Here is a 16,298-nt window from a genome sequence, read left to right as displayed (position 1 = left end):
GCGTGTAATGTACTATAATCATGTTCGAATCCACGAGAATCTGTCAACCGACTGCATTTCAAATATTTCAGAAGCTTTCATCACGTTTTACGAAATAAGTGTATATTTAGTTCTGTCACTCCAAAATACTTACTGCATATACCTGCGAGTCAAATCTATGGTAATTATGGTTAAGAGTTCATTTTTATTGTCAACCTATACCTATGGCCTTTCGCCATAATCTAATGATAATTCACCGCCTTCCATGGGTAGCATCTACGGCATCTACGCAGTCTGGCCGAATTCAAATCGTTCTTATTGAACGATTTGGAGGATGTGAATCTTCCATCGTATATTTTGAACGATTTGGATTCGATGGTTCATTTTGAACGATTTGAGTGGAAATCGTAGATTCAATTCATTCGGTCCATGCCCTTGAATCGTTCATTTTGAACGATTCATTCGTGAACGACACCGACACAGCTCAACCGCTCAACGGCTCAACCGTCCATTATTCCCATCATTCCCTTGCGAGGAGACGTGAGAATCGCATGTGCTACGCTCAGAGAGCGTCGGCGGAAGTGGTCTTCTTCGAATGTGATTGAATTGTTTGTTCCCACCTTAATGCCTCGTCGATATCAGCGACTGCCCTATTGGAGGACGAGGATTCCACATATGTGCATCTTTTCTGTGAGGTCAGTGTCTTCGCTTATCCTTTGTTTCGTTTCAGTTTTTTTCCTCGTCACATCCTCACTCTGCTAACTTGTACTGGTAGACCATGTACACTCCAATCAGCCCGTTCACAATACGGAATTTTTATGCGCATTTGTCTCTTCTGAGTGAGTAGGTTGTTCGCAGAAGCATATAAATTTAACACCCAGAACATTAACTGAAGCTTTTTTTTCAGCGATTGCATTCAGAATGTTTTTGAGAAGGTAAATTTTCTTAAATTGCTTTTATTACCCGATTTTATTATTTCTTGCTATTTTTTTACTTTATTGTTGCAATTAGCAATTTTTGTAATTCTTTGTTCCATTTTTGATATTTCAAATACCATAAGCATATTCAACCAATGATTTTGTTAAAAATAGTACCGGAAAAGCATAAGAAATACTCAGAGGAGAGAAGAGTAAAATGATGAATTAGTATGTATGTACTTGAAATTTTGGGGTCTTAATTTCAAATTTTCTTAAGTGTAGTGTATTATTGGCTGCCACGAGCATGGCATGAAAATAATTGACTATTTGGGCAATGAACTGATTAACTGCGAGGAGTTTATGATCTGAAAAGAAATTGGATATACAAGTTAACACGGGTTAATTATCACACTGCGAGATTTGTGTTGGAATATATCTAGCTTTTTACGAATTCGTTTAATGTGGGCAAAGATCTCACAGCAGTTGAGGAGTGTTGCCAGAAATTTAATTTAACTTTCAAACTGTTGGGTGGTGAAGAGATTCGCCATTGTGTTATTACTTTGTCGGAGCAATATTTCAAATGGTTATGGTAAGTTAGCTTATTGTCAATACAGACGCCGAGAAATTTGTGTGAGGTTACTCTTGGTATTCGTTGTATGTCGACGTGTGGTGTCATTTGTGGTGCTGTCGCCTGCGTGAGAAGTATATGTTTGTTCTTCTAGAAGCATTGATTTGCATTTTCCGTGTGCATCAAAAACGTCATGGCAAAATTAGCAGTGCCGGAACGCACTTTCCTTAACTTACTATACAAGTATAATATTACACGGTGTTTTTTTATTCCAAGTCATTATTTACATTTTATAGTTAAAGTTTTTGTTTTGTTTATGAATGTATACATTAGAAAATTTTGAGACAGCAAAATTGATAAGTGTTACTTGGGTATTACGTCTTCTGTTAACCAGTGCCGCAACGCCGCGGCGTTCCGGCGCGTTCAGGCACCATGACACCACTGATGTGCATGCCCATGCGTGGATGAGTTTTAAGATTTCACTAATGCAAGACGAATGCAAAGACGAAATTAGAACAGAAGCTATTTTGCTATATCATGTCCATGCATTCTAGCTATTCACCGCTATACACTACGCAATTTTGACTGCGCCTTCCACGACAGATAATGATCGTAAGTACTTGCAATCGTTCGTTTAGTTTTGCCTTTACATGAATTGGGGAGAGTATTTCTTTAGAATGCGTGAAATTTTTATGACCGTACGTTGGTGTGCATACGGTGGTGTACTGTGCTTGTGGGAATCCTCTTGCATGCTACAGGTTGGTGATTTATCACCCCAAGTCAAGCACCCTGAAGGCCGTTTTACACGGGGCACGGAATGGCGCAGGTCAGAGCTGCATTAATTTCTAAAATGGCGTGGAATTGCGCGAATGCATGAACAAAATTAGAACAGGGGCTATTTTGCCGCTATCCACGCATTCTCGCATGTGTTCTAGCAATTCACCGCTTTAAGGCCGTTTTACACGGTACACGGAATTGCGCAATCTGACGTACGTGCGAAGGCGCAATCAAAATTGCGTCGTGTAAAGCGGTGAATTGCTAGAACCAATGCGTGGATGCGAGACGGCAAAATAGCCCCTGTTCTATTTTCGTTCATGCATTCGCGCAATTCCACGCCATTTTAGAAATTAATGCAGTTCTAACCTGCGCAATTCCGTGCCCCGTGTAAAACGGCCTTTACACGACGCAATTGTGATTGCGCCTTCGCACGTATGTCAGATTGCGCAATTCCGTAATTGTAAAACGGCCTTGAAGATGGCTCGCAAGTTATAATGTAGATGTTATGGAAACGGTAGTGCGAATAGAAGTGCCTGATTATGATACCTTCTATCGAAACCAGTAGCATGAACTAGTCGTGGTACCTCGGCCCTCATGAAACGGCTTAAAAGCAGAGTTAGAACGCGTGCAGAGAAGAGTTGCGATTATCGCCCTCAGTTGCTCCCGATGTCCGCATCGATGTCCTCGAAATTTTAAGATTATATATACAAACTTTGGAAGCATAGGAACCCATGCAATAGATCAAGTAATTAATATGTACTTTTAGAGAACTTAGATTCACGAGCATCAATTCTCTAAAGTGGGTAATTCGGAAATAACGTTCGGGATATTTTATGAATAAAAACTAGTGATGGGTCGATTCCAAAATTTTAACGATTCCTATCCCGATTCCGATGTTTCGTTTTCGATTCTACCAATACCGATTCCATCGATTCTGACGCCTTAGGCTCCAAGAAAAATATCACATAATTCCAGGCAACAAGACAACCACTTAAAAAATTATTACTCTGTAATAGCTAAATTTCAAAACAGAACTTACCTGAATAGTGGTGTTACCTCATAGGTATTACTTAAGAGTTTAGAATATTAGCACTTATTTTTAAATTTAAAATAAAAGTATCTCCTTTAGTATATATCTTTTATTGAAAATATCTCATCATTATCAACAATGTCTCACAAATTTAGTCTCCTTTTACAGATTTTAAATTTTTGCTCAGAAAGCAAAGCATCTTCACTCCGTCAGGATCAAGCGTGTTGCGTTTTACATCGCATATTTTTCCTGCCGTACAAAAAAGTCTTTCACTGAACACAGTGGATGGCAGCATGGCAAGAAAATTTTTCGCTACTACTTTCAGCCTTGGGTAGGAGATGCAAGTCTTCCAGTATTTCCCCGGAAAATAATTTGGTGGTGCATTCATCTCTGATAAATGAGCTTCTACGTTAGCTTCAACAGTGTTTGCTACGGTGACATAGGGTATTTTTTCAAATGCATCACTTTATCTTGGCCATATACCTGACACAGGCTCCCTAGTCTGCATTTGCTCCTCCGGAAGTGGTGTGCCACTTAGAATCTATGCAATGGAACCTCGATCTATCGTTTTTCAGGGTGGTGGACGAAAAAAACGATGAATGCGGGAAAACGATCATTCCTGGAATGTTTGGCTAGGTTGCCTATGTCCCAGTAAACACAGCATTTTGGCTTGTAATTGTGATATTCGTTCAAGGATTCTAAGGATCCAAACAAGATTTTAGCTGATTACAGGAATACTAGTACTTAATAGAGACACTTATGTCATATTGTTGATTCGACTAATATCACTTTCAAATATCCTAAAGGAACACGCCACCTCGCTGAAAAAGGTTTGCTCTCCACTCAGCATTCACACTGCTCAGTGGCGTATCCAGTGGGGGGCCAGGGGGTCCGGACCCCCCAAATATAAAAACACAATTATTTTCCTTCATAAAAAAAACAAAATATTGAAAAATCATGAATTTACAAAATATTTCTTTAACAAATGAAGTTTTTTCGATTATGAAAAGTGTTAAAACTAGTTAAAAATCCATTACTAAATACCCCGTTTTTCAAAAATTTCCCCCCCTCCCCGGTTTTGGAACCCCCCCGAACAAAATTCCTGGCTACGCTACTGACACGGCTATTATAGACTTCTGTCAGGTGTAACAATACTTATCCATCAAACGCCATTTCCAGTACACGTATTCACGAGAGCAATGTGCATGTTATGCCTAAATCAACCGCTTTCGCCGGCGCAGTGATTGGTCGTGAGATGGATCACGAAGGGCAAATTTAGTCTATTATTTGAAATGTTCCTTTCTAATAAACGTATTTTTCATATAATTTAAGCAATGTCTAAAGCATGAATAATGTTGCGTTAATCGTCAGCGGCACGCCCACCTGATCCTCGGCTTCATCTCCCTACTTGTTTTCACCTGGTAGCTCGCTCTACCCCCACTCCTACCGTCATGTGCTTGCGGAAAACCCAAGGCGTTCTACAACATTCACGATTCTTCTAGCCAGGATTCTTTTCTCCATCTTCAATTATTTTCAGTCTATCTTTTAAAGTTCTCCTTTGTTTCTTCAGAAGGGCCATGGTCCGAAGACGGATAAAAATAAAACTAATAAAAGCGAAACCCGACTTTATTAAACTCACCCGGAAAACACTCGCTAGTATGAAGTCAACCCATCCTGGAAAGTACGGAACCACTCGTACGAGGTGAACTTCGGAACTGATGCTTTACACCTTACACAGAGCATACTGCAGAGGGTGAAGCATGACCATATGACTGCGCCATGAAATGTTTCATCCTCAAGATAAGGCAACTCACCCATTCTTTTCTAATTAGCGCAGCGCCAGATGAGCAGATGAATTCGGATTGTTAGTAGGGAGAAACAAAATATCCTGAGAAGATACCCCTTCGTCAGTCCCTCTGATAAGTGAAGCTCAGCTACGAGGACATCCAATATCGCCAGAAATCACCATCGTATTATTCCAACTATTTCCTTGCTTAAAATGCTTAAATAGCGTTAGAAATACGTCGTGTTTGGTCTCATTCTTTTTTGAATTACGTGAACATTACAAATATTTCAATATAATAAAGGTACAACACCAATTGCCGAAATTCATTGTTAGACACCTTTTGGGCTAATAGGTGATTCATGCAGCAGTTGACATCCAGAAACTGGGAACTTTGGAGCAAGTTGGCTGGAAAAGGTCAGAGGGTGAGAAAAGGGGGGGGGTGAAACTTTTTTTCGAAGCTAAGGTTTTCGTAATATGATCCCTGCGCGAGCTGTTGTTTGCTTTTGGAAAAGAGGAAAATGTCAGAGGGGGGAGGAGAGTGCTGAGTGGAGGGGGATAACGGATCTTGGGAAATGCGTTAATGTTACTTTCCCACGGCACTGAGCCGTTTCCCATGGTAGTTCTATCTCCTGGGGAAGATTAAAATTATGTGCATTTCCTAATTAGCCATAAATGACACATGGTATTTATTTCGTCTCATTTTCGTCAAACGATGGATGCGGGAAAATAATGCCTTGGGACCGCGATCTTCGAACGACCCATACGGGTAAACGATACTTCGGGGAACGATAGATGCGGGAAAAAATTACATTGTCAGCATGGAACTTTATTTGGGACCAGGAACGGCGAACGATGAATGCGGGAAACGATCAGTGCGGGAACGATAGATCGTGGTACCAATGTAATGTGTTTTGTTATTACGATTACGTGGCGCGAAAATTCAAATGACTGCTGGAGACGCGGTCGTATATAAATTTGTGGTTTGAAGTACTACTGGAATCGGAATCGATTTTTCACCTTGACAAGTACTCATTTTCGATTCCGGTTCTTGGCCAAGAATCGTGGAATCGAACCGACCTATCACTAAAAAAAACGTAGTTTTTCTTCTAAAATGCGTCGATATTTTGTAGAATTTGCAATTATTAAACTAAACGCTAATTTTGGGGTGAGAGTCCCAATTAATGATAATATCTCTGTTTATTCGGTGTACAATTTCCAACATTTCCAGCGAAAACGAGTCGTTACATCATATTGGGTCGCCAATGAAGTTACAATAGTGACTATCCTACATGAGTAAAGCCGCAACCCCTATTGATCATTCAATGAAATTTAGAGCATGTTCTATTTTGCTTGAATGATATGAGCTGACGAGTTGAGCGAGAAACAGTGTGCAGTTCTTCCCAAAATTATTTTTTCACTTACTTTATAATTTACGGAATCAGAAGGCAAAATACTTCGGATAACCATTTGAAGTGTAAGTTTCCTTGGGATCAAGTTCTAGAGGGCACTATCTTGAACCGTTATCATGGTTGCACTGCAGCAAAAACAATTTATTATGTACTTCGCTACGGGATCACAAAGCGCACGATTTGCTTCAGTGGTTTTCCGCTATCAATTACGTACCGTTTTAATCCCTCTCATTACTTAGCACGCCATGCCCCACCGAAAGTCAAAGAAATACAATAATATATTCAAGTGCATATGTAAACGAAGCATTCCGTCGTCAGCGACTTCTAAAACAAAGCATGTGGTCAGAAACGGCCGGGAATATCGTTAGAATCGACATAAATTATCGATCATCGCATCAGTGCGCACATTTCTGTGCAGAAAATTCGCTGAAGTCATTTACCGTGTAAATCGATCACGGCCTTCTTTGGCTCTCGTCTACTCACCCACTTTAACCCCGCCCTCCCCTGGCTGGTCAGATACCTATCCTCACAGGAAAAACCCTCGTCCCAAATCAAGGCTGCCCCTTTCCCCCTTACCTCCCCCTCTCCCCATTCCATTACGTGTTTAACCCTCACCCCCGCCCTTCCAACCAGTCCTTTTCCTTTCCGATAGATGTCCTCACTGTCACTTGTGTACTTTGTGTATAAATGTATGATGCATGCAAGATCAGTCACCTGACGATGTAACCAAGCTACGAAACCCGGGTCGTGCCCATAATTAAATAACAGTGAACCTTACAAAGTTTTATTTCCTTACTTCCAATACGGAGAGGTTTCACAAAGTAAAGCCTGAAGTTATTAGTTATAGAATGAATATAATTTGAATGATATTTCAAATGATGTGAATGATCATTCGAATGTTCATTCACCGTTTAAAACGGCCTTTAGGGTTTGAAAAATACATTGAAGTGTGCCGGGAGGCTGTGGGGTAGCCAGGAATTTTTGTTCAGGAGGGGGGGGGTCCTAAATCAGGGGGGGAAATATTTTAAAAACAGGGTACCAAGTAGGGGTTTTTAAAAAACTAATGCTAACATTATCATAATCGAAAAGACTCAATTTTTCAAAGAAATATTTTGGAAATTTATTATTTTTCAATATTTTGTTACATTCTGTAGCAATGTAACTATGCTTTTATTTTTCGCGGTGGTCCCTACCCCCGGACCTCCCCCCTGGCTAAACCACTGCCAGCAGCCTTCGACTCAAGGCATGAAAGCATTTGATTCCAACCAAGTAATTAGGTATTAGTATAAGCTCGTCTGCTGGAGTATCTGTCGACTGATATGTGCTCGACAATAGTTAACTTCAAAAGAAATGTCACGAGTAAAGGTGCAGGCGCACCGAATGTTATTTAAACGTAACTCCAATCGATTAAAATTAATTTCAGTTAAAATTAACGTAGGAAATATCATTTCTGGGAGAGCATCTTATAACATGTTCAAAAGATTTATTGCTATCGCCACGGACAGGCTTTAGCCAGGAGGCGGCGCCATAGGATCACGAATAGCATTTGCGCTCCAAAAGCCTTATGCCGCGTTTCAAACAAAAATTGCAACACATCCCAAAAAGCGCGAATTAGTAGACGAAACATTTTGCTGTTGCAATCAGTTTTTCAGTGCTTGAAACAAATTTTTGTTTCCACCTTAAGTCGGTAAAGATCAAAGGGTGTTGCGAACTTTAGTTTGAAACTCTTTGTTTCGATAACTATGTGCCGTTGATACATGAAACAGAAACATTTCCCCCACTACTCCTCCGCGCTTCCACCTCCACTACCACTCACGTGATCACTCGTCGCGCCATTCTGTAATCAGGTTTGTTATCAAGGTCGGAAGTGTCTCAAAAAATTTCATGAAACATGGAAATAAAAACCATGAACTAAAATTTCAAGCTTTTGTAAGAAACCACTGTTTCAAACAAAAGTTGGAAACATTTTGTTGGAAACTCTGGTGTAAACGCGGATTTATTCGCGGGAACACTTACACAAAGCTTCGATTTTTGGCTGCCAGGCACTTCGTTTGAAAACGCGAAGACAGTGTTTCATGGGGTTATTCATGTTTGGTGGGATTCGGATAATGTCACCAGTCACACAGGTATCACATTTCGCGTATGTGTGTTGTCGAAGCGGCTGGTCTCACCAATAACAGGTGTCTTAGGCTGCTGTTGTGGAAGTGAATGATCTCACAGGTATCATATTTCTCGCCCACCCATTTTGAGCGGCAAGGGGAGAGGATGGGAGGGATGGAAATCCTCAGCGTAGCCTCCGTGATGGTATTACAGGAGGGAAGAGTACCTCCCCGCTTTCATTTCGACGGCCGAAATATTTTTCACCTATCGCAGTATTCTCATGGCAGAGTTCAAAAAAATATTGAATTATATATACTTACAAGGTTTGTTTTATGGCCTACTTTTCTTTCATTTACAATACTAATCCCTTATTGCATGCTAGGGGAAAAGATAGACCTGCAAAATATAAATAAAATCATTCCGAACGAGCAAAATAGTCAATTATATGTATTCGCAAGGCAACGGGAAGTGGTTTCTCTCGAATAGCTTCTCCCCCACTCCTTCTTGCCAGCTCCTCTCTTTCACGCGACAGGCCTATTGAAAGACGGGGATAGCATGAGTCACTTATGTACTGTATTCTTTGGTGACAACTGATAACTTTCCGAAATTAGTGTTTTACCTCCGTACTATTTCAATAATAGGAATGCGCACCAAATAAAAAACAGAATTAATCCATATATTACGCATTTCCGACATAATTTAACTTTTAAAATCATGGTGCCGTCACATTTATTTATCGATTTATCAAAGAATCACGAATTTCTATATGAGACCGCACTCAAAAAGCGATATATGTTTTCACTATAAAAGCATAATCTTGCTTGAATTAGCATTATATAATTTCCACTGATATATCCAATGATGAAAGTAATAAGGATTGCAAGCATTAGTTAGAAAAAGTAGGTATGTGCGCATTACGTTGTTTTTTACACGCTAGTACACATATAAATGTGCGTCTTATATTTTCAATTTTCTTCCATATATGACAGTTTAGAAATAGGCAGATGGGTAATTAAAAAAAGTTCTGACTCGATTTAGTAAGAATAAGACCTTTTTCGGATTCAGCGCACGATAATATATGATACTCCATCAACAGAACTTGAAAAGCAAAGTAGTAGCGTTAAAGTGCGGGACTGTGTTTGACACACAATACATTTGACACAAATAAGAGGAGACAGACTGGAAACTTGAGGGGGCGCCATGGAGACCGAAGCCGAAGCGCCTCGAGGGAGAGAAAACGGGGGGAGGCAACTCTCCTCCCAACTTCGCCCGAGACGACTCCGAGGAGAAATTTGATACTAATGATAAATTTGATACGGGTCGCTCGAACAGGGGTAGCAGTCGGAGTTGATATGTGACACCTAAATGGTGGCGAGCCAATTAAAAATAGTATGTAGAAGCCAACTTATGGGGGCAGTGTACCTCTCTCATGCGCTGAAAAAATGACCTTTTGAGTTTCCACCTTTTCCGAAATTGTTGACGATATTATCTTCATTATGTAAGCAGGCATTTCGTCTAAATCATGTCGCCGACTTCGGTGGCGGCTGGATAAAATCCACGCCTGCCAAACAAGTAACCGCGGGGTCGAGTCCCCCCTGGGTAGGGTTCCCCTAGCTTGGGTGTTCGTGTAATTAATTGTTAAATTTGTTGAATACCCAATATAAAATGGTTCAATATGAGCTGTATTCGGTGGTTTGGGAGTAAAACAAAATTAAAAAAATAAAATTTCAGTATTGAATTGAGGGTTTATGATGTTATTTTGACGGAATGTAAAGTCCTTTCACGTAATGAAGATATCTTCGCTTGCAGTTTTCGAAACGGAAGGGAAAAACGGGTGGCAAACGAAAAATGGAGAGATTTCTCATTTGATATATATAATTACGCGAAATATATTCAACTAACATTATAGTTTGAATTAACACTGCAGTTTGAATTCGCGGTGAAGATGTTAAGCCCGTTTTACACGGGGCACGGAATTGCGCAGGTTAGAGCTGCATTAATTTCTAAAATGGCGTGGAATTGCGCGAATGCAAGCGCGAAATTAGAACAGGGGCTATTTTGCTGTCTCGCATCCACGCATTCTCGCATGTTTTCCAGCAATTCATTGCTTTACACGACGCAATATTGATTGCACCTTCGCACGTACGTCAGATTGCGCAATTCAGTGTACCGTGTAAAACGGCCTTTAGAGTGGATGAGGGGCATCGAGAAGGAAGGAAAGCAAGGTAGGGGGGGATTGGCGTTCTTTGTGAGCTCCTCCCTCTGCGGTGTCAGATTTTGGTCCGCTGGCGGTCGGGATCTCGGATGGCCTTGGGAGGCCTCTAGAAGAGTTTTTTTGTGTTACAAAAATGTGTTGCTTTCGGGTGGTCAGCCCCTCGGTCGGTATCTTTTGCTTTGGGTATTTCCTGCATTGATTTCCTATTGCTTTCTTCAGGGTCTCAAGGTCGTTCTTCATTCTGCACTTCGGCGAAAGCATCGGTGTATCGTAAATAAAATACTGTATTACACAATTATTAAATTAGGATGCATGACGAGACTTATTCCACATCGGTAAGCATTGTGCAGTGCAGTGCACAACATAATAGATCGCAACGAGAACGCGAGAAATCGTGTATGACTTTCGTAAATTGCTGTTTCCGTTTTCTCTCTACCGTTTGTTGTAGCAATCCATCCATAAATCCACGTTTATATGACTTCATTAATACGTATTATTGCGCACTTCATTTCTAAATTTTTCCTAAGATGGCAACGACAGTATAATTTTTATTGTGTCAGTATCATGTTTATAAATTACCTCTATTTCGATCGCTTCCACTCCAATGATGAAAGGTTTTCACGCGCCTTGTAAACTCCTTGTTATACTAATAGGTAGGAGAAATATATTAAAATTCTGAAATTTTTACAATGAGTAAATTTCATAAGAGACATAAACGTGTTGATAATTGCATTCATTAAAATTCTTATATAGTTATTAAAGCTGAATTCCCCTGAGATCCTGCCAATTTCATTTTTTTCTTAACTATGAAGTCTGTGGTGCTGTCATCTCCATTAAAATCTCAGTAAGCTGAAGAGTTTCAGCTCAGCATTTCATCTTTTCTGGGAGAAAAAATCTGAATCGGTTCATAATTGGTAGACGGTATTTCGAGGTGGTATTAGTACATTCGTGTATTGCGATCTCATTACCCTGTTGGAGTTCCATCTCTAAGGCTATGTCCGGAAACATTTGACCCGCATATACAGGGTGTGTCCTGAAAGTAGTAGGACTGATTTTTTCCCACACACGCGGACGGTCGGACGGGAGTTTTCTGGGTTGTAGGTGGTGGAAGGGACTCTAACAAAGCGCTGCGAACACGCGGCAGTCGGCTCTGAGCTCTTGCGGAGTGTGAATCGTATTTCTTCCAGACCTCTGTCAAGTGACCTCGTCACGGTGCGTCATGGAACGTTTAGAGGAGCAGCGTTACGCAGTGAAATTCTGCGTTAAACTCGAGAAAAGCGGCAAGGAGACCCATGAACTCATCAAGGCAGCTTACGGGGATAGTGCCATGAGCAGAACAACCGCTCAACGTTTGAATACGACCCAGAAACGAAGCGGCAAAGTGCAGAATGCCACACAGCGACATCGCTGAAACCCAAAAAAGCTCGCATGTCCAAATCGAAGCAAAAATCCATGCTCATGTGCTTCTTTGATTCGAAAGGTGTCATCCACAGTGAGTTTGTGCCACCAGGGCAAACCGTTAATGCAGCTTTTTACGTGAAAGTACTGGAAAGACTGCGAAAACGCATCTTCCGCGTCCGACCAGCCATCGCCGCTTCGTGGATCCTTCATCATGACATTGCGCCGGCCCACACCACGTTCATTGTCGTTGACTAACTGGCGAAACACGGCGTGGAAACCCACCCTAAAGCGCGGATATCGCCCCCCCGGACTTCTTTCTCTTTCCCAAGCTCAAGACCCCTCTGAAAGGGCGTCACCACGGGTCGGTGGAAGCTCTCCAAAAGGCCATGACGCGCGCTGTAAAGGACATCCCGGAGTCGGCCTTCCAGGAAGCGTATGCTGCGTGGAAAACTCGCTGGCAGCGTTGTGTCGATGCCCAAGGGGGCTACTTTGAAGATTTTTGAAGCGATGTACCTATATGAGAAATACATTTTTTGTTCTCGACTCAGTCCTACTACTTTCAGGACACACCCTGTACTTGCAAAACAATGTGGCTAGCGCGGCTGTTAGCTAATAATTATTTCAATGAATAGCACATTGTAAGAACTTACGGAGAGAAGGTAGTATTTAAATTGTATCAATTTTAATTAATTTATAAAATTGGTGGTGAAAAAATGTGTCCTACACAGTTATGCCACATTTGCGATAATCCGGGAAAAGCCAGTTGTGGGGGCTGGAGGCTGCTTTTGGCCGCACCGCGATATGCAGGGATAAATATTTCACCATATTTTGTCTCCATAAGGCCTGTGGGCATGTAGAAAATTAGGGATAAATATTTGAGAGGACAGTGTTTGTTTCCCAAGTATATATCTCAGTCATTATTCTTAATAAACTGCGCTTCTGGCAAAAGCGCTATTAGAAATGTATTAGAAATATTTTACTGAACAAACAGTACATCAACAAAAACAACACAATTTAAACTTTTTCCCAACCAAAATGCAACAATTACACTTTCAGCAATAAAAAATTTCCTTTTTTCATTCACTATCTGACGAGTCCTTATCACTTTCACTATCTGAGCTCAAGAATTGTTTTTCATTTTCAAGAACAGATCCATTACGTTTTTCGGCAAGCTGGAAGTTCTATTGAACCGTACAATGTATATATTTTTCTAGGCTAAACAGAACTGTGGCCTACACATCGAATTTTATTTGATCGCAGTATTTTAGGCATAACTATTTCCGACTCTAGAAATGTAAATCCTGCTATGTCTTTACATCAGACAAGTTTAAAACATTTTTACACGCGTAAATACAGCAAAAATTAAAATGGTAAAAGCTTTCTCGGGCACCTGGTGAGTAGTTTTAGTAGCCAAAGCTTTTGTCGGATTGACACCGTCGGGTGTTTGATTAAGAAGACGTTCTGATGTGTCTTACTCTTGTCTGAGAGAACTTTAAATGTATAATTCGCTTGGAAAACACCAAAAGTTAAAACGTATTCCCCGAAATCGTTTGTATAACGTTGCATTTGAAAACTTCATCGCTATCACCGTTCCACTATTAGATAAACCATTATTATGTAACGAGCCTCCGATGCAGCTTTCCGATGTGTTTTGTGTGTGCACCTTTTCGTATAAATGCCTGTGAATGACTTTTTCAGTGTAATTGTCCTGTATAATAATATAATTTTTGGATATACCGGATAATTAGATTAATACGAACGTTTGTTTACAACTTATTAACTAATTTCAACTTTTTAACTGATCAATTACGAAAGTAAAAACTGCATAAATCGCTTAGCTCGCACGTTTCTGCCTAGGAAAAAAGACCACAAAATTTCATCGTCCCACATTCTCTCCAGTGTCTCCCTACTAGGAAGGCGGAGTTCCCAGGCACCCAGGGAAAACACTCAATCCCCACCATTCCACCCCAAAGCTGAGCGGTGAGGGAAAAAAGTCTGCAGCCAACCCCACCTCTACCCTCGTCGATTTTTTCTGTATGGCTATTGTCCACGATACATCTCTGGGTCGGATTTGGGAGTCCTGGCTCATTCTACGCCTTCCATTTTCCCCAGCGAATGAATTTCCAAGCCAATACGTGAACTGAAAATGAAAGAACATACAAAACGCCTGCCCCTCTATGCTCTGCCACTGGGTCTATTTTTCTTCTCGCATTCGTCAAAGCTCTTAATATTGTAATTATGATAAATCGGGGATTAGGGCTCCGTGTCTTTCCCTTTTCGATTTAGTGTTTACCGGTACCTAAGATAGATGAATATTAGAGATGGGTCGAATAGCAGATTTCTCGAACTCTAATATTAAATCATTGCTCGAATATTCGAATATCTCGAATACTAAACGATGAATGCGGGAATGTTTGACTCGGTTGCATATGCAGCAGGAAACACAAGATAACGGGGAGTAAGTTTTATTTTCTTCAAAGGATTCGAACAGGAAAGTAGCTGATTAATGGAATATTTTAATTTTATGGAAAAAATTGGGAATATAGTTGATTCAACTAACATCTCTTTCTAATATTCTAAGGGGACACACCACCTTGCGGAAAATGATTTCATGCCGTCTCGGCATCTACACTGTTACGATGGATTTCTGTCTGATGTATACATTCTTATCTACCAAACGCCATTTCAGCGGCACGCCCATATGATACTCGGCCTCATTCAACTTTTTTTGACTTTGACTTTCGAGTACGAAGATTCTCAGCGTTGTGCTATTTATTTTGACATTTTCGGTTACTACGGCGTTGGTTGTTGTGGTGACGACAGCAGTTCCGCTGGCAAGCCAGCGTCGTCAGGCCGAAGATGCCGGTTCAGTTTTCGCCCTCATTGTATAGGGCCCCATTCCCGTCGTTTCTGCTGACATTTCCCCGTTACACTGGCATTAGTTTCAGCGAAACTGTTGTCTTTGCCCTCACAATCAGCAACCGACGCCTTAGTGAATTATGTTTGCTTAGGCATCAAGGGAACATAAAAAACACCTTTACTTTGAATCGTACATTGAATTGTCACCATTGTTAATGTGTTTACCATTTTAAATGTACCAACAGTGCCTTAATGCTTTTCACAAATTCAACCTGCTACATTCTGAATCCGCGGAATGTTTTGCTATTACGAGTTACGTTCGGGATTGCCCGAGCGGCTTTACTCGATTGTCGTGCAACAACCAACCACAACCGAATAAACAGGATTTGGGTTCTAAGTTTATAATGACCTACTTGAAAATCACAATTCAATTCATTTGGTTCATTCAAATGAATCATTCGTTTTGAATTTTTTCTTCATAAACGCCTCAGCTCTGACGCTCACTAGAGGCGGGCATCTCGGAATTCAACGCCAATGAATCGTTCTAATTGAGCCGCGCGGGTCAAATGGGCTCAATATACGATGGCCTCGGCATGTAATCTGAGCTGGTTTTTGAGTGCGCTCTTTAAAATTACAAGAATCGACGAATTTGTTTCCACTCGCACAATTTCATTGTTTTTGCTGTTGAAGGCCTTATTTGCTAACGAAACACATTTGATAAAATCAAAATTTGTATGTGCATTGATGCTTTTGAAACCGATCCTCGTGCAGGATTAATGCCATATCGAAATGCGATGGTATTGGCGTCACTCTCGCCTTCCAGAACGGACCAATATCGTACAGCGAGAGTCTTCTGTATTACAAAGAACACGTTTTTCTCAGTGCTCATGTGGCGTTGCTATGCAAACACTTCAAACATACCACAAAATTACGGTGGGATAAAAATATTTGTTTAGTAATTTTCCACTCTGTATTGAGAAATGCACCTAACCAGGTTTTGAGGAGAAATGCCATGTTGATTTCGACCATATATAGTTATTTTTCGTTACCTTGAAAAGGATGGTTACCCGTAGAACCCTAGGTTGGTGCATGTTGCATTTAATTGTGGAAATTTACCAAAAAATTATTTTTCTTCCATTTTCGCACGATAGAAAACCTTGAGCCAATGGGGAACTTGCATGGGTCGTCGATTGCTCTAAAAACTATTTTGAATAAGTAAAATGGATACATTGGCTCGCAAAAATATCTAAAGTTTCT

At 40.7% G+C, this 16,298-nt stretch overlaps 1 protein-coding gene across 1 annotated transcript in view; it reads left to right on the top strand.

Moving 5' to 3' along the window:
• Nucleotides 1-526: 526 nt before the first annotated feature.
• LOC124167085 overlaps nt 527-16,298 on the top strand; it is a 30,830-nt gene continuing 15,058 nt past the window's right edge. The window contains exon 1 of the mRNA XM_046544878.1: nt 527-674. Coding sequence (XP_046400834.1) covers nt 604-674 — 71 coding nt within the window. The 5' untranslated portion in view covers nt 527-603. The remainder of the gene's footprint in view (nt 675-16,298) is intronic.

Source organism: Ischnura elegans, chromosome 10, assembly GCF_921293095.1.
Source record: "Ischnura elegans chromosome 10, ioIscEleg1.1, whole genome shotgun sequence".
NCBI lineage: Eukaryota > Metazoa > Arthropoda > Insecta > Odonata > Coenagrionidae > Ischnura > Ischnura elegans.
Note: the sequence above shows the minus strand (reverse complement) of the source record. Positions and strands in the feature narration are given on the sequence as shown.